At 38.9% G+C, this 17,967-nt stretch overlaps 1 protein-coding gene across 6 annotated transcripts in view; it reads left to right on the forward strand.

The window, feature by feature from the left end:
• The window catches only part of ATP8A1 (ATPase phospholipid transporting 8A1), a 232,689-nt gene that overhangs the window by 32,513 nt on the left and 182,209 nt on the right, over window positions 1–17,967 (forward strand). For 5 of the 6 annotated variants that reach the window (XM_058722721.1, XM_058722723.1, XM_058722720.1 and 2 more), the window contains exons 2-5: window positions 2,218–2,332; window positions 3,584–3,683; window positions 4,847–4,945; window positions 12,164–12,209. In XM_058722721.1, coding sequence (XP_058578704.1) covers window positions 2,218–2,332; window positions 3,584–3,683; window positions 4,847–4,945; window positions 12,164–12,209 — 360 coding nt within the window. Of the gene's footprint in view, window positions 1–2,217; window positions 2,333–3,583; window positions 3,684–4,846; window positions 4,946–12,163; window positions 12,210–17,967 lie in introns of those variants that run through there. The other variant, XM_058722724.1, reaches the window with a different exon arrangement.

The raw sequence follows: 17,967 nt of genomic DNA on the forward strand, positions 1-17,967 counted from the left end.
GTGATTTTCTGGTTTCATATAGCAACAGACCCCACAGGCAAGCTTTTCTTATACATTTTGTTACCAGCACTTGGCTGCCATTAGTTCTTTATCAATGGGTGGAGAAGCATTTACTTGCCCTCAAAAAAAAAAAAGAAAAGAAAAGGCCAAACAACCACTCCTTTGTCATTTGGTGTTTATTCAGCAAACATTTATTGAGTACCTGCTGTTGGTTGGTACTGGTGTTCGGATGATGAGTAACACACCCTCTGGGTGTGGCCTCTGGGAGTTCCCATTCTGGGAAGGAGAGACAGACTCAGAAGCAGGCAGTAACAAAATCTTCTGATTTGGGTGTTTTGCTGGGGACTGGGAAGTGCAGAAGGCTATGGGAATACAGAGAAGAAACACTGACTTAGCATCTTAGAGTACTTCAGAAGAAACCCTGTCAGCAGGTTTTATAGGAGGAGTTGGAATTGCCTGAATAAAAAGAGAAGAAAACTGGGTTTTTAATAGAATACTGTTGGTGGCTCTTTCTAGGAAAGGAGTAAGGACTGATTTAATCTAGTCTCAGTTAATTCTTACTAGAAGGTAAAAGAAGCAGTTTAATGTTTTATGTTCTTTTAGAACTTCTATGTATTTTTTTTAATGTTTATTTATTTTTGAGAGAGAGAGAGAGAGAGAGAGAGCGCACGTGCAGGGGAGGGGCAGAGAGAGAAGGAGACACAGAATCTGAACCAGGCTCTAGGTTGTGAGCTGTCAGCACAGAGCCCGACATGGAGCTCAATTTCATGAACCATGAGAACATGACCTGAGCTAAAGTCAGATGCTCAACTGACTGAGCCATCCCGGTACCCTGAGAATTTGTATGTATTTTTAAAGTGTTGTCAACTTTGCGATAAGACGTTACCCAGTTGAAATTGCTTGAATCTGTTGCATTGTTAGAATGATCCTGAGGGACGCCTAGGTGGCTCAGTCCATTAAGTGCCTGACTTTTGATTTCAGCTCAGGTCAGGATCTCATGGTTTGTGAGATCGAGCCCTGAGTTGGACTCTGCACTATGGAGTCTCCTTAGGACTCTCTCTCCCCCTCTCTCTCTGCCTTTCCCCCACTTGTTCCATCCCTCTTTTTCTGTCTCTCCCTCTCTCTCTCTTTGTCTCTCAAAATAAATAAATAAACAGGGGCACCTGGGTAGCTCAGTCAGTTAAATGGACGACTTTGGCTCAGGTCATGATCTCACTGTTTGTGAGTTTGAGCCCCGCCATCAGACTCTTTGCTGCAGGCCTGGAGCCTGCTTCAGATTCTGTATCTTCCTCTCTCTGCCCCTCCCCTATTCACACTCTGCCTCTCAAAAATAAATAAACATTAAAAAAAAATTTTTTAGGGGTGCCTACGTGGTTCAGTCAGTTAAGCATCCGACTTCAGCTCAGGTCATGATGATCTCACTGCCCATGAGTTCGAGCCCTGCATCAGGCTCTGTGCTAACAGCTCAGAGCCTGGAGCCTGCTTCAGATTCTGTGTTTCCCTCTCTTTCTCCCCCTCCCCTGCTCGCACTCTGTCTCTCTCTCTCAAAAATAAACACTAAAAAACAAAAAAACATTAAAAAAAAAAGAAACATAAAAAGAAGGAATGACCCTGAGATGACTTGAAATGGTCTTAAGAAATTTGAAGCTCTTTATGAACATAAATTGCAGTTAGTGGAAAGATTAAGATGATTACAGTGAGTTGTGGTCATATCAGAACATGGTGGTTGCCTCTGTGAACCTTAATGTTTATCTTGTTTCTGTCTTCACCCAAAAAGGAAAAAAAAATCCCAGAGAGGTATTAAATATGTATACTTAAGTTTTTTAAATATATTTTGAATTACCTCTGTCTTATTCTTCTTCTCTAAAACTGTAAGGTCAACTAGTTTAAAATGTTTTGTTACTTTTGGATGGATTCTTACATAACAGAAGGAAATAAGTTGACCATTTATGGGGGAACAATGAGTAAGAATTTGCAAAATTTGCAAAGATTTTAAAATGGGTCAGTTTTTATATGATTATTAAATGCTGACTTTTAGTTGAAATATTAGATGTGGGGATTTTCCTTTTCTATTATGAAAGAAACAAGAACACCAATCAGGGAGAAGCTTATAGCTCTGAACAAATTTTAGAATCTCAAGTAGTTATGAAGTATGTTATTGTCTGGATGATAAAATGAAACGTTTCTTATTGAATCAAAAGACTGTCTCTCTTCAAGGTTATGAGAAGACAGATGATGTTTCAGAGAAGACTTCACTGGCTGACCAGGAGGAAATACGGACTATATTCATCAACCAGCCCCAGCTGACAAAATTCTGCAATAACCAAGTCAGGTAGGAACTGCCAAAGATGGCTTGTCAGGCCAGCCATCACAGCGACACCCGGTAGGCCATTTCTCCTCTCTGGCCGAAACAAAAATGCTCACCAAGAGCTTTTGGTGAAATCGGTTCATATTTGAGAACTTACTGGAGGCAGTGTGAATTTGCTGTTTTCTGCATCCTCTAGTCAATAAGGAGATATTAATAAGAATCTGGAAGCTGGAAGGAGGTAAACAGAAAGGGTAAACAGCCATACCCTCCCAACTGTACCAATTCTATGTATAGTGTCTGCATGGCGAAAGCTGTTCATGGGTAAATGCCTTTGTCGTAAAGCTGTTACAAGAAGGAGTGGTTATTGTTAGTCAATTATTTGGCTAACAAAATTTAAGATTTGGTAAGAGGCCTTTGCAGTCCCTCACCAAGAACTCCTTTTGGTTAAATAGTCTTTAAATTCTGGCTTTTGATAGCTGTAAGATTGAGTATGGTGCTGAGGAATGGAGGGCTGTTGCGTTCCTGCACTGGTACATTTGCCTTCCAACAACAGCATAAAAATTATCACCGTTGTAAACACTGTTAACTGAGTGGCCTCTGGATGGAGTGAGTACCCCGTTACCCCTCTCACGAGCCCAGTGTTTCTCCAGTGGCCAAATTCCTGGATTTGAGAAATAACCATTCAATATTAATAATTACAGGGGTGCCTGTGTGGCTCAGTCGGTTAAGTGTCCGACTTCGGCTCAGGTCACGATCTCAAGGCTCATGAATTCGAACCCCACGGTGGGCTCTATGCTGACAGCTCCGAGCCTGGAACCTGCTTTGGATTCTGTGTCTCCCTCTCTCTCTGCTCCTCTCCCACTCACACTCTGTCTCTGTCTGTCTCTCTCTCAAAAATAAGTAATATTAAAAGAAAAAGTTTCTGGCCTTGCTCAAATTCCTGATTTTTTGGTAAGATTTTATTTTTTATTAGTGTATTATATACTCTCCTAACTAAAGTTGCTTTTCTTTGTAAGCTACTCCTAGTATGTTAAAAAGGATGATCGGCCAAAGAGAACAAAAGAGATTATGCAGAAAAATTAAACTCTTACTACTTAATTAGATAAGTCTTTTCATTTACTTTCATCTAGGTTAATGACCATTTGCAGTATTCTCCCAAGTTGAAATAGAGGGCAGCTGTCCATCTCATTTTTTATATGATGGTAATAGAATTTTGTAAATGTGGGTGCTAATTATGGATTAATTTTTTATGCTACCTTTCATTTTGTTTTCTAGCACTGCGAAGTACAACATAATCACCTTCCTTCCAAGATTTCTCTACTCTCAGTTCAGAAGAGCTGCTAACTCATTTTTTCTCTTTATTGCACTGCTGCAGGTAAAGTCATGTCATAAAACTTTAGTTCAAAGTCAAATGTTCAGATATTAATAAATGTTTTTGTTAAGCCCATGACCCATCTCCTGAAGCGCATCTAAAACACAGAGAGACAAGCTGGCTGGGGTGGACATTTCCAACTCCTGCTGCAGGCGATATCAGAATTCCACTACTTCTTCAAGCCTTTTGATTCATTTTTGTCAGCTTATTTTTAGCATTCTATACATTCACTATGGCAGGGAGGACATTTGATGGTAAAGAGGGAGGGAAGTTTTTCTTCAAATAGTAATTAAATATTAATTTATTTTAGTAACAGTAATAGTTCTGAACCTTAGAATATAAGAATTACCATTTTAAAACATTTCTTTTTGGGGTGCCTGAGTGGCTCAGTCAGTTGAGCCTCCAACTTTGGCTCAGGTCATGATCTCACGGTCCATGAGTTCGAGCCCCGCATTGGGCTCTGTGCCAACAGCTCGGAGCCTGGAGCCTGTTTCAGATTCTGTGTCTCCCTCTCTTTCTGACCCTCCCCCGTTCATGCTCTGTCTCTCTGTCTCAAAAATAAATAAACATTAAAAAAAAATTTTTTTAAACATTTCCTTTTGTAATTGAATAGTAATTCAGGGAAAACAAGTTTCATTGTATTAAAAAGCATACATTCATTGTAAAAATAATAAGAAAACACAACAAAGCGTAAAAAAATTAAAACTATTATTTTTCCACCACTCAGAGACAACTACCCTAAAATTTGGGGTGTATTTTCTCCTGGCCATCTTTCCCCCTACCCCTCCCAACCCTAAATATTATTTATTCATTTAGCCTACAAAAAGAAGATCGTATAATACATATGTTTTACATTCTGCTTTAACCATACAGCAATGCGTGGCTATTTTCCCATGTGGTTCAGTGTGTTTTTAAAATATCAGTTTTAAAGATGGTATGGTATTAATTTAACTCCCCTGCACACAACAGCTTGCCATGAAGCGAGCTATCATGTTCTTCCAGCCACTTACTAGATACGAGCCAATTGCCTCACCCAGTGTTAGTCTGCCGTGAGAGTAAAATCACTGAAGCATATTTTAAGAGGCACTAGGACGTGGTTGTTTTTAAATATGTTATAAACTTGCTGGTTCTCACTGGATTTCTTTCCCCCCCCCCCCCCCACATAGCAAATACCTGATGTATCACCAACAGGTCGCTACACAACACTGGTTCCTCTCTTATTTATCTTAGCTGTGGCAGCTATCAAAGAGATAATAGAAGATATTGTAAGTATTTGATTTTTTTCATAAACAAATGTGATGGTTATTTTATATACATATTTTTATACATTTTTCTTTAAGTTTAATTCTTGGCAGAGGCTATTTAAAATGCTATTCAACTTAAAAATATGTAGAATGTATTCTGGAGCTCATTCCTCTTAGTTTCTACAGTTTTACTGTTACAGACCACTTGTTAGAGTGTTCTCCATGTTTGTAGTTTAGTAATAAAAGAAATTAATTAAAAACATTTTTTTAGTGTTTATTTATTTTTGAGAAACAGAAAGAGTGTGAGCAGGGAAGGGGCAGAGAGAGAGAGGGAGACACAGAATCCGAAGCAGGCTCCAGGCTCTGAGCTGTCAGCACAGAGCCCAATGCGGGGATTGAACTCACGAACTGCGAGCTCATGACCTGAGCCGAAGTTGGACATTTAACCGACTGAGCCACCCATGTGCCCCAAGAAATTAAATGTAATAATTGGCTTGGAGAGAAAACTATATTTGAACATTAATTTCAATTATGCCCAGTTTTCAATTTGAACTTTATTTCAAGTTAAACATGGTACCCTCCAAATTATCTAAATGTAAAGGGCTTTTAATGTATTTTTAATTTATAGGCATGGTTTTTACTTTATTAAATACTTTTGATTCCTTTTCATCATTAGTAGTTCTAAGTTTCCTTTTATTTTCTTAAAAGAAAGTACCAACATATATGCTATTTTTATTATTATTCTGTAGTAGCTGAGAAAAGAGGAAGTCCATTTCCCTTTTATAAGTTCCCCCGGGGCGCCTAGGTGGCTCAGTTGGTTAAGCGGCCGACTTCGGCTCAGGTCACGATCTTGCGGTCTGTGAGTTCGAGCCCCGCATCGGGCTCTGTGCTGACGGTCAGAGCCTGGAGCCTGCTTCAGATTCTGTGTCTCCCTCCCTCTGCCCCTCCCCCGTTCATGCTCTGTCTCTCTCTGTCTCAAAAATAAATAAACGTTAAAAAAAAAAATTTAAAATAAGATAAAATAAGTTCCCCAAAATAAATTCAGACTTTTCTTTTTTCCTCTGTTTTACCGTTATTTTAACTACCTCAGTTGAGGAAGCGAATGTATTTTTTCCTATGCTCTTTAAATACTTGGCCAATCTGAAATGACTTTCTGTCAGGCCTTAGGCAAGTCAGATGGTAAGGTGAGGAAAGGCTGAGACATTCTCTGGGAAGCTCCAATTTAAAGTTGCACAAACATTAATATTATTTCTGTAGAGAATCAAATTGGGAACTCATAAGAATGCATGAGCCATAGCTTCACTAGACTCATTTGAAATGGGTCAAATGTCCATTTGAAGCATCAGTCTCAAAAACCTCCAAGTGTCTAGGAGTATAGACAGAGGTTGTCTGTTTGCATGTCTGTAAAACATCACTATCCTCTTCCCTGGAAATAACATGCTTGAAGGGGACCACAAACTGAAAATGTCAGGGACTCTCTTTTTACCTGTATTGTTCCACACAGACTTACCTTTAAATCCTTTAAATTGTACTTGGATTTGGCAGTCCATAAGGATCGGTCTTTACTATAATTTGTCACTTTCTTTGCTTTATGTAGTCCCTTTTCTCTCTTTGACATAATTTTGATTAAGCATAGGTTATTTACTAGACATTGTGCTGTTGTTTTTGTACATGTTTTTCCCATTTCATTTCTTCAGTACCTTTAAAAGTTGGATATTAATCCCGTTTTAAAGGTAAGGAAACTGGGGTTTAGGGAGGTCATGAGCCTGTCCAAGAACGCAGTTGGGATCAGAGCTCTGTCTCATCCAGTGCTCCTCTATATTGTGGCAAGTCACCAACAGTAGGATTGATCACATTTATTGAGCTTCTGGGATCCATGTGCTGGTTCGATATCCTTTACATTTTTAAGTCTTACAGCAACTCTTTAAAGGATTATTGATATTGCTCCCATTTTACGGATGAGGGAGAGGAGGCACAGAGGAGCAAGGTCACTTGCTCAGGGTCATCCAGTTAATAACTGGGGCTGTCAGAATTCAAAAGAAGGCAGTTTGGCTCCAGAGCCCTGCATTATCATCCCTGCTGTAAGCTGCCTATCTTTCTTCTTTTCCTTATAACAAACCTCTAAGTTCTCTAGCTATGGTTTTTAGAACCCCTCTCTATGGAAACGTATAAATATTATTAAAAGGTGAATAAAATATTATCCAAAAGGTGTTTTTATTTTAAATAGAACTCTTGTTGGCACAATGTAATAATTGTGTACTATCAGAAAGCAGCTTGCCAGGCAATTCCTGGAAGATATAATAATACTTGTGGGGAGAAATAGTATTACGTGGAGTGCTTTTCCAATAAAATCATTGTTAAGAAATTGAGTAAAATAGGGGCACCTGGGTGGCCCAGTTGGTTAAGCATCTGAGTCTTGATTTGGGCTCAGGTCATGATCTCCTGGTTTGTGAGTTCGAGCCCTGCATTGGGCTCTGTGCTGCCAGCATGGAGCTTGCTTGGGATTCTTTCTCTCCCTCCTTCTCTGCCCCTGCCTTGCTTGTGGGCGCATGCATGTGTGCTCGCGCGCGCTCTCTCTCTCTCTCTCTCTCTCTCTCTCTCACTCTCTCACAAGGTAAATAAACTGGGAAAAAAAAAACTGAGTAAAATAAGTCCTTAAGAATGGTTTAACAAGACATTTATGTCAACTTGTAAGGTGATAGAAAGTTTGAAAAAGTACTCCCTAGGGGGAAAAAAAAATCAAATGGTTTAGATGATTGCCCAAGGAGTATCTTTATCAGTAATGTATCTTTATCAGTAATTGCAGTGAATACATATATTTGTGCATTCCTTCAATGAAATGTATGAAGCAGTACTTCGGTGCCAAGAATTTACTAGGTTACGTATAGGATGTGCTGAACTTTTGTTGCAGTAGTAATCATGTCCCAAATATCAGTGGCTTAAACCTAAGTTTCTTTTCACATACTCAAAGACACTGCAGGTATTTTTTCTGGGAGGAAGGGAGGGCAGGACGCACCATGTAGTCACTCAGGGATGCAGCTGAATCAAGGGTCTACTGTGTGGAACGTTGGTGGTCACCAGAGCAGAGGGAGAGAGAATGGAGGTCCAGAAGTTTTTGCCCCAAAAATAAAGCACATCACATCTGCTTACAGTCTGATACCAGAACTAGTGACAAAACAAAAAGGAGGCTAATCTCAGTGTCCATGAAAATAGAGGAGAACTAGATAGTGGTGAAGACCAGTAATGTCTGCCACTCTTTCATCAGTGAATAAAACACAGCTTACATTACAGTAAACCTTCTTTTATATTGAACACTTACGGTAAAACAATTCCCTCCAGGTGAGACACCTAAGACTTATGCACCCAGTGCATTTTAACACCTGATGCTTTGCCCAGCTCAACAAAATGCAGTTTCCTGTTTTTAATGTGCAGGTAGCAAATGACATAAATACCTACTTGAAAATATTCTGAAATTAGTGGAGAACTTTTCATTTAAAAAAAAAAAAAGCATCGTGTCAAATGTCAACTCTTATGATAAGGGTCAAGGTTGGTTGCTAAATGATGATATTCACCACAGAAAACATGCCTTCTTTGCTATACACTTGTTAACTTAAGCTCTGATCAACTTTATTCATTATAAAACAGATGCTTTTTTAAAGTCTACAATATTCAGAGACCAACTACTGGGAATGTGTTAGTGAATAAAAGTAGCCATGATGGAACTTGCAGCCCAGTAGAGGAGACAGACAATCAAGTAACCACACCGGCTATCAGCTATCATAAGAATTAAATGATGCACTGGGGCGCCTGGGTGGCTCAGTCAGTTGAGCGTCCGACTTTGGCTCAGGTCATGATCTCGCAATTTGTGAGTTCGAGCCCCGCATCGGGCTCTGTGCTGACAGCTCCAAGCCTGGAGCCTGCTTCGGATTCTGTGTCTCCTTCTCTCTCTGCCCCTCCCCCACTTGTGCTCTCTCTATCAAAAATAAATAAAATTTAAAAAAAATTTAAACAAAAGAATTAAATGATACACTGAAGTCCTTAGAACAATGCCTAGTTATAGTAAGGTGATGAATAAATGCTAACTGTATTGTCATCATCCAAATATCCTTTTGACTAAAATATAGAAAATGGATTGTAAGGAAAGAGAGGATTTGGGTAGACTAGTTAGAATAATATTCTGGTAGTTGCTATAAAAAAATGAAGAGGTCTGAGACCGAGTGGTATTGTAGATAAAGCAATACAGAAAGATGAATTCCATATATATTTAGGAGTAGAATTGACAAGACTTATCACCATCCAACATGCTTATTTTGTTCATATTTTCTCTCCAACCACTAGAATGTAAGCTCCATAAAGACTAAGAGTTTTGTGCTTTTTCACTGCTGCATCCTCAGGGATGTTACCCTCAGTAACAGGGCCTGGCTCATATTGTTTTGTAAACATTATTGAATGAATAAGAAATAGATTGGATGGAAGTGAGAAGGAGAAGAAAATGCTAAGGTTAACTCTCAAGTTCCTGGTTTGTGCAAGTAGATGGTATGTGGTTCCATGTCTGAAACAAGGACCACGTCTTGGGGGTTAAAGTCCTAGATTGCTTTTTGGTCATAGTTCAAGATGCCTCTGAGACTGCCAGAGGGAGATGTCAAGGAGGCAACTGGATATAACCATCTGGAGCTCCAGTGAGAGTGTTGGCTGGTAAATATGTATGTATCAATTATAATTGAAACTGCAGGTATGGATGAGCTGAGCCAGGGAGAGAGTATAGAATAAGAAGCGAAGAGGGCTGGGTATAAGTCTTGAACAATTCCATCACTGAGTAACAAGAGAAGAGACAAAGAAGGGGCCAAGCTACAGATGGAACACCTGGACAATGATGTGATAAATGCTTAGGAAGCAGGAGATAGCTCCCAGGAGGGTGTGGTCAGCATTACGTACTTAAGTATCCTGAAGTTCATGGCACTATTTACACAGTAGTTTATTGGTGCACTGTCAACTAAATATTGATAATATTAAATAGTTCACGAGCCCTCAGTGACATTAAGTGAATTCTCGTTATAGGACAGTGGAGTTATTTGAACTCACAGAGTAACTCCATTAATATTCTTTGAACTGTTCATTTTAGAAGGAATAATGATCTGTTTGGAATTAAAGATATGATCTTTTTACAGTACTAAGGTTAGAACCTGCCGGTCTGGCTGGATCCTTACGTATACTCAACACAATTGTTTCTTGCAAGCAACCTAATTTATTCTGTGGAGGGAAGGCTGAGGAAAGGGCTGCTCCTGTACAAGAATTCTCTGTAGATGGAAAGTAATGTTTAGGATCTCCTTAGGTTTCACTAAGATTAAATTTCCTGTTTAAGTGGAATGTTTCATTAATTAGCTTTTATTTGTCTCCTTCAGTTGGAAGTCTAACCATTGTCTGTCATAGATATGCATTGTTTTGGAAGTATTTGTACTTCATTCAAATATCTAAATTTGCTTTGGACCATTATTTTGGACCAAAATGTATTTTGGGTTACTTTCTAATTTTCTTAAGATCATTGCTAACAAGAGTATGTTAGAGTTTTATCAATTGTAAAATATTCTCTACTGATTCTACAAATTTGAATTTTTATTAATGTTTACTTATTTTTGAGGGGGGTTGGAGGTGGAGAGAGGGAGACACAGAAACCAAAGCAAGCTCCAGGCTCTGAGCTGTCAGCACAGAGCCTGACGCGGGGCTTGAACTCAGGAACAGCGAGATCCTGACCTGAGCCAAAGTCGGACACTCAACTGACTGAGCCACCCAGGCGCCCCTAATGCTACAAATTTAAACAAACTTTAAAAATTCATTTAAGAACATTTGCTGGTAAATCATAAGCTTACTTTTGGAAGCAGTAATTTGCCTAATGAAAGTCTACATTATTCCAGTTAGTGAGTGTTTTGTTCTGAGAAAGAATTGTAGTGTGTTCCTACATATGGATATGGCAAGAATTATCTTCTACAAGCCTTCCACAGAGGCGTTTTGAATGCCCTGTTTGCACTTTGTACAGTTCAGTGGCTGATTGTTTGGCTAAACTGAGTTCACACTGCCTGCTATTATGTCATCCCTCCTGAGTATTGCTGTGTTTGGGAAGAGGGCTAATCCACAACGCTGGCCTTTTCTCTTGGAGACTATTGTCATTTGTGTACTGTGATTCTAAAAACTGTATTTCTTCTCAAATGAAAAAATTAGGAACTCAGTTATTTTATGTGCATTCCAACCCACCTTAAAGTCAAGTATATGCAGCTAAATCTGACCTTGAGCTTTATATGATAGAATCTTTGAGCTCAGAGTTAGTTAAATTCAACACTTTCCTGCAACGTCAACCGAGGCTGATGTGTTACACTTGATGCTGTAAGTTTAGACAGAAGCTATGAAAAACCTCTAGTTGAACCATAGACAAGATAGCTTCCCTTGGCCACTCAAATTCTCACCTTTCCTCTGACCTTTAGTTTCTTTTACTCTCTGCTCCAAAACCTTGGCTTATGTGACTCTTCAAACTCACCCACTTAGACTTAAGCTAACACACCTGTTTACTTTTTTTTTTTTTTTTGATGCTTTTAAGAGGAAGGAGAATAAGATCCTGTGATTAAATGGTTTATAATGGGGAGAAGGGACCATTCAGAAGCAGTGGATAGAAGAAGCTTTATGAAAATGGTATATGTGTTTGGTTCTAGTCATTGGCAGACATCAGCATGCCATTAAATTATGGAAGATGTACTTGGCCTAATTAGATAAGGAATTTCATAAGAAGCTGAAAATACTTCAGTACCATTATTAAACGGTAGTTATTACAGATAATTCTCTTGGGCAGTTGCCTTTTTTAAGTGAATTATTTAAGTAAAAGGCTAAATCAGCCTTTTCTAGTACATTAAAATTTTAGTCTTACCTGTATAATAATGTAGGATGTTTCTGAGGACCCTACTCTGTGCTCCCAGAAGAGGAATACTGTGTGAACATTCTATGGATGTTTTCCATAGAATGGAATTTCCATATGATGGATTCTATGTGTTTTCAATTTTAAAATTCCCACATACCCTCTGATTCTTCTTATCGGCACACCACAGCATGCTTATAAAATTGATATGGGTATAAAAGGATAAAAGCCTTGAGAAACATAAATTAAAAGAAATATTTTTTGTATAAAGATGCTACTTTGTTTTATTCATCTCATCCACTTTTTCACAGTTTTTGTTTTTTGCTTTTAAACTTTAGAAACGACATAAAGCTGATAATGCAGTGAACAAGAAACAGACACAAGGTAGGAATTTTACATTTTAATTTCTCTTATCTGTCAAATACACTCTGGTAATATATATAGATCACATCAATGAAATGTAATTCAATTGAAGATACCTAAATACCTTGTATCTCTTAAGTTTTTGTTCCAGGGGAGACTCTTTTTTTCTTTTTTTTTTTTTTTTGTAGTATTTATTAGCATAATACTCAAATTCACATTAGAGTGATTTACAGTAGTAATACTTTTGAAAGATAACATTTTTAATATGCGCAAGTGCCTCATAGCAATGCATTCCCGAGTACTGTCCATGAAATCAGTTGTATTTAAATGCTGCAAAATGTCTGTATTTTGTTAGTGATCAATAGATGTTACTCTAGGTAAGATTTATAGAAAATAATCAGATGTGAAGCTACTTGTTAAAAGGCATGTTGGAAACACTTTGTGTTATACTGTACACACAGATGATATATGCTCCAGAAATAAATAAAACAAAAACCAGGCCAGCTTCTGGGAAGTACATGGCATTTTGACCTGGCTTTTTTGTTGTGGGTCTCATTTTGACACAGCAAGAATCAAAATGACCTCTCACACAAGTAAATAGACCATAATGCTCTTATATTCTTAAAAAAAAAATACCCAGGATCACGTGAAATAGACACCTTAACCCATCCCTGAGCTTGCCCCATCTGAGAATCTCATTTCTCTCTGAAGTTTCCTAATGTGATGAGGAACAGTCATGTGTGCCCAAATCAGCTGGTGATTAAAAACAGTATTTTTATACTGCTGTGATTTTTATGGGACTCTGCCAAACACCCTGCTTTTCTTCCAAAGGGATCATCTGCTTTTACCTTCCACTAAAGGGATTATCTGCTGATTTTTGATACATTTGTGAAAGGTACATTAATTAAAGTATCCTCTAATATGTTTACAAAATATTTACTGAGCTTATAATATTTATTATGGGACATATGAAAAAGTGTGAGATGGGAACTATATAAAAGCCCAAGGGTAAAATATGCTCTTGTGTGGAAAATGAAAGTTTTGGCATACATGATCTCAATGTCTCTGTAGATTTTTGTGGCAAATAATGGTTCCTATGTCAAATACTATATGGGTCCAAGAGAAGGAAAGGAAATTGTGGGGTAATTTGAGATAGATCTTGAATTTTGGGGAACACTTTGGATGAGCAGAGGCATCCAAATGGGGAAGATATTACATGTGTGTTGGGAAAGAGGGAACAGAGGTTATCCTGAACAGAGATGAAAAAGGCTTCTGGATTGCTTTGTTGAACTGTTACCAGATTGCCAGATGAAGAAAGGAGATTCATATCAAAGGGAAGCAAACACATGATTAAAAAATAGGGTCAGGGTCAAATTTTCCAGGGCCTGAATGCCAAGCCAAGGAGATTCCAACTTCTCTTGAGTGTACTGAGTAGCTATTGAAGGTTTACAAGTGGAAAAGAGACAGGATGACCATCCAGATTAAAGTTGAAAGAACAGAGTGGAATGGAATAGGAAGCTATTAGAAGCCTGGGGACAAAGTACTCCAGGAATTTGGGTGTGAAGAGACAACCATTGGGAATTGAAAGGGGAAAAAAATCCACACGTTACAGGTTCTGGTATTTTGGACAATGTGAGAAAATACATTTGCGCTTGTTGCCATGTTGCTTAGAATATTCAGCAGCATCTTTTGAACCAAAAATATGTAACTGTTTTTTTTTTTTTCCAATACATAGCGTATCTTGTAGCAAAGGGCTATCTTCAGGGACTAGCAGTTATTTATTTTCAAGTACTGGCCCAAGAAGTCAACATTGTACGATTGAAGAGCAGCCATCATAGCTAAGATGATTGTAGGCTACCACACCTTGTACTGATGGGTTTTCCAATTTTCCAGGTACTACCTACTGCCGGAAATACTCACTTTTCTCTCCTATTTAGAGAAAATATTGTTTCTTGGTTCATCAGTTTATCCTGGATTAACAAGATTAGCTCTCTTGCTAAAAATGAAGAAGAGAAAGCTTCTGTAGTGACATAAAACTCATGTCAAAAATAAAATATTAGAGCTTAGTAGCTATAAAAACCACTTCAAGTCAGCAGAAAACTTGAAAATTCTATTTCCAAGAAACTATGGCTCTTAGTTTGATACTTGAATTTATTTTCTGAGGGAATAGACTTTTCTTTTTTTCCTCTTTGCCTAGCTGAATGTTGGTTGTCTTTTTGTATTGTAGTTAGTTAATAGGAGGTAACAGAAATGTTTGAGTAGGATACTGTTTGCTGTCAGATAACTCAAACTGCTTGATATAAAAGCCATCTGTTGTCATTAGACCAGAATGAAATTCAATTTGCCTTCCTGAATTGGAGGTAAGAATGGGTATAGGAGTGGGAAGGGGGGTATTTTTGAAAGATAATTAATTTTTGACAGACATTTGAAGTATTTAACTTAAATTTTCATTTTATAAATGTTTCTCAAGACCATGTAATATTTAAGAGGACACCATTCTGTCAGATTCAAATATTAATCATATATCCTTACAGAAATAAATATTTTGTCTCTTCATTTTACATTGAAACACTCGAGAGTGACTTTTATCTCTGTCATTCCCTAATGACTTCAGAAATATAAATTCATAATTTCATTTACAACATTTTCAACCATTTAACTGGAGATTGTCTGATGCTTAATTTTCATGAACTAATGATTCCAAGCAGGGATTAAATTACGGATTTAGGACCTAATGCATGACTTCATAAACTTTACATTTTGTGTCTATCATCAGTACTTATGGGAACAAGGCATTTCTTGTCCTAGAGATAGAGAAGTTGCTTAGGTAAATGGTTCAACGGGCTGGCCAGTGCAAAACTGCATATTGGTCTCTGAGGTCCTGGTTGCTGAGGGAGAGCAGTGTAAATTGATGGCCAGAAGTCCAGGGAGGATGAGTGAGTCTTTGAGTTTTGTGGTTCGCTCCTCCCAATAAATTGTGATTGCTTCCTGTGTTTTTGTTATGTGATGGTTTGTGTGTACTAGGTAGGTGGGCCCTTTTACTCATCTTTCTGTTCCCCATGTCTCTTAGCTCAGGGGCCTGCCTGTATGGATGAATGAACCACTCTCCATCTATAGACTTGAGTACAGACAAAAAGCAATAAGAGACTAGAAATGAAAGGAGCCGCCTTAGAAATTCATTATCTGGGCTGTAAGCAAGATGAAGAGCAGTGTTTTCAAAACAAACTGTGTCCCAGATTGTTCTGCAGGCACTGATAAAATGCTAATGTGACAGAAGCTCTTGCTGCCTCTGCACCTTGTCTGTTGAAGCCATCATATCATCATTTTACTCTGCTTTGCCTCCTGTGAACACAGTACTGGGTCCACTTATCACTTGCATTACCCACAGCTCCAGAGCACTGCTCCAGAGCAGGGCATTCAGAATGCCCTGGTTTTCTTTGCATCTAAACTTACCTTCATTTTCTCTGATTTCTTCCTCTATATTTGAACTCACGGTATTTGATATACCTTACTCCATGTGTACACACACACACACACACACACACACACACACACACACACTGGAAGCAGTCTCTCATAGTTTTCCCTAATCTGGGTGGTTTTGCCAAATTTAGCTTGGCAGGAATTTGTAGAATATAAATTTGTTATTATCATTATGATACGTAAATTGAAGGCAATCTCTGTATGAATTTATTATAGTGGTTGAGCTGCTTCTCTTTTGAATACGTAAACATATATTTGAAATGCTATTGTGGCTAGCATGCCAGCATTTCAAGTGGAACACTAGTTTCACACAAGATCACAATACAGACGCCTGGAGAAAAATGGGGTTCAGGTGCAGACTGAGAGAGATATTTAGGATCTTAAAATTAAAAATGTCCCCTAATGAAACAGATTTGCTTTTTTAAAATCCTAGGTTTGGCTGTCTTCCCTGAAGGGTGGAGTGTATACCTTTCACAGGGGAGAATGGATGGGAGCTACCTGTGACACCTGGCAGCCCATCAGTCACCTGATCTGATGCCATAGTTGAACGAGGACCACCAGAAATTCCTAGTTAGATTGTTTCATACATTGCTCTATCATGTAGCAGACACGAGATTAACTTTTTTAAGGTTTACTTATTTTGAGAGAAAGAGACAGAGTGCGTGAGCAGGGGAGAGGCAGAGAGAAAAGAAGAGAGAATCCCAAGCAGTCTCCAAGCTGTCAGAAGAGAGCCCAACATGGGGCTTGAACCCATGAACCGTGAGATGACCTGAGCTGACGTTGAGTCGGAAGCTTAAAAGGGACTGAGCCACCCAGGCACCCCTAGAGTAGGTTTTTAATAGTTGTTTTTCAGTTTTAATGTAGAAAAGGACAACAACAAGTAGGCATGTAGCTAAAAATAGGAGATCTCAGCTTTACTTGTGTCTTCCTTCCCTGGAGCTACATCAGCCTTTTCAGAAGTGGAATTGAGTTGGTACTGGCTGATAGCCACTAAGGGGCTTCTTCCCTGCAGGGCACGTAGTTGCCTGTCTCCCACTGGAAACCATTTCATCTTTAAAGCCCTTTGTGAAAAAGGTGTTGAGTTGGCCTGGGTGGAATATGTTTCAGGACGTTAACCCTGAAACGGCCTACCATCAGCCTGAATCCATCTGGTTAAGTTCATCCCATGCTAAGGGACTTAAGGTAGTACCACTGTCCTGCTTGTTGAAAAAGCCAGAGTGCTGCCTTTTTGTCTCCCTGGAGGTCTCCCCACATCTGGTCTGTGCAGTAGGCCTGAACATATACTCTGCCACATGTGCATTGTCTTACTTATAAATAGTTCCTAGAAACTAGTGCTTCCATGATCTTAAACATCGGGCTTAAAAATGGAGCACATGTATGGCCTAAATAATGTTTTCAGACACTTGTAAGACTGTTAATATTTGCAAACTGTCACAAAGATCTTAGAGTTGTATAAATTGAACTGGTTAGGTATTTTCAGCAACAGCTCTCGATGGAGACCAGGCATTTATATGAGGGGAATACAACCCCAGATTGTCTTCCATTTGTCCCAGAAATAAAAGTTGCGCACTGAGGAGCAAAAAACCACTGAGGAAATTTAGGGCCATTGTTAAAGAGGAAAAACAGGTGTGATCCAAAGTTCGAACATTAGTTATTTCACTTGAGTAAGTCCTCACCGAGCATCCACCTTGTATAAGACCCAGTGCAGAAAACCCAGAAAGAAACCAATCTGCGTTCTTGTTCTACAGGAAATGATGATCTGGCAGAGACATAAGATGCCCACTAATACTATGATACAAGATCGAAAAACTGGAAGGGACCAAATGAGAGAGGTGGGAATTCCAAAATGTCATTTTCCAGGCTCGTGAAGGACGAGTGGGCTTTCAGTAAGCAGAGCTATTGGAATGGTAGCAGTGGGTGATTCAGGAGGAGGTGGGAAGGCCTGAGATGTATTCTGGGAAATAGTCTATTTCAGCTAGAGCATAAGATACTTGTCACAGAGCAGTGGAGGCAAGCATTGGAAGGCAAGTTAGGGTCCTTTTTTGGAGGCTTTTGAAAACCAGCGTGGAGAAGTTGGAAAGAAATACTGAAGAGCATGGCTAGGTTCCCAGTTGTGCTTTTGAAAGAAGAATTTGGGGTGGTGCAGGGAGCAGGCAGATTAACTTTTATTTTATTTTTTTTAACATTTATTTATTTTTGAGACAGAGAGAGACAGAGCATGAGTGGGGGAGGGTCAGAGAGAGGGAGACACAGAATCTGAAACAGGCTCCAGGCTCTGAGCTGTCAGCACAGAGCC

The sequence above is a fragment of the Neofelis nebulosa genome, chromosome 3 (genome assembly GCF_028018385.1).
Source record: "Neofelis nebulosa isolate mNeoNeb1 chromosome 3, mNeoNeb1.pri, whole genome shotgun sequence".
Taxonomy (NCBI): domain Eukaryota; kingdom Metazoa; phylum Chordata; class Mammalia; order Carnivora; family Felidae; genus Neofelis; species Neofelis nebulosa.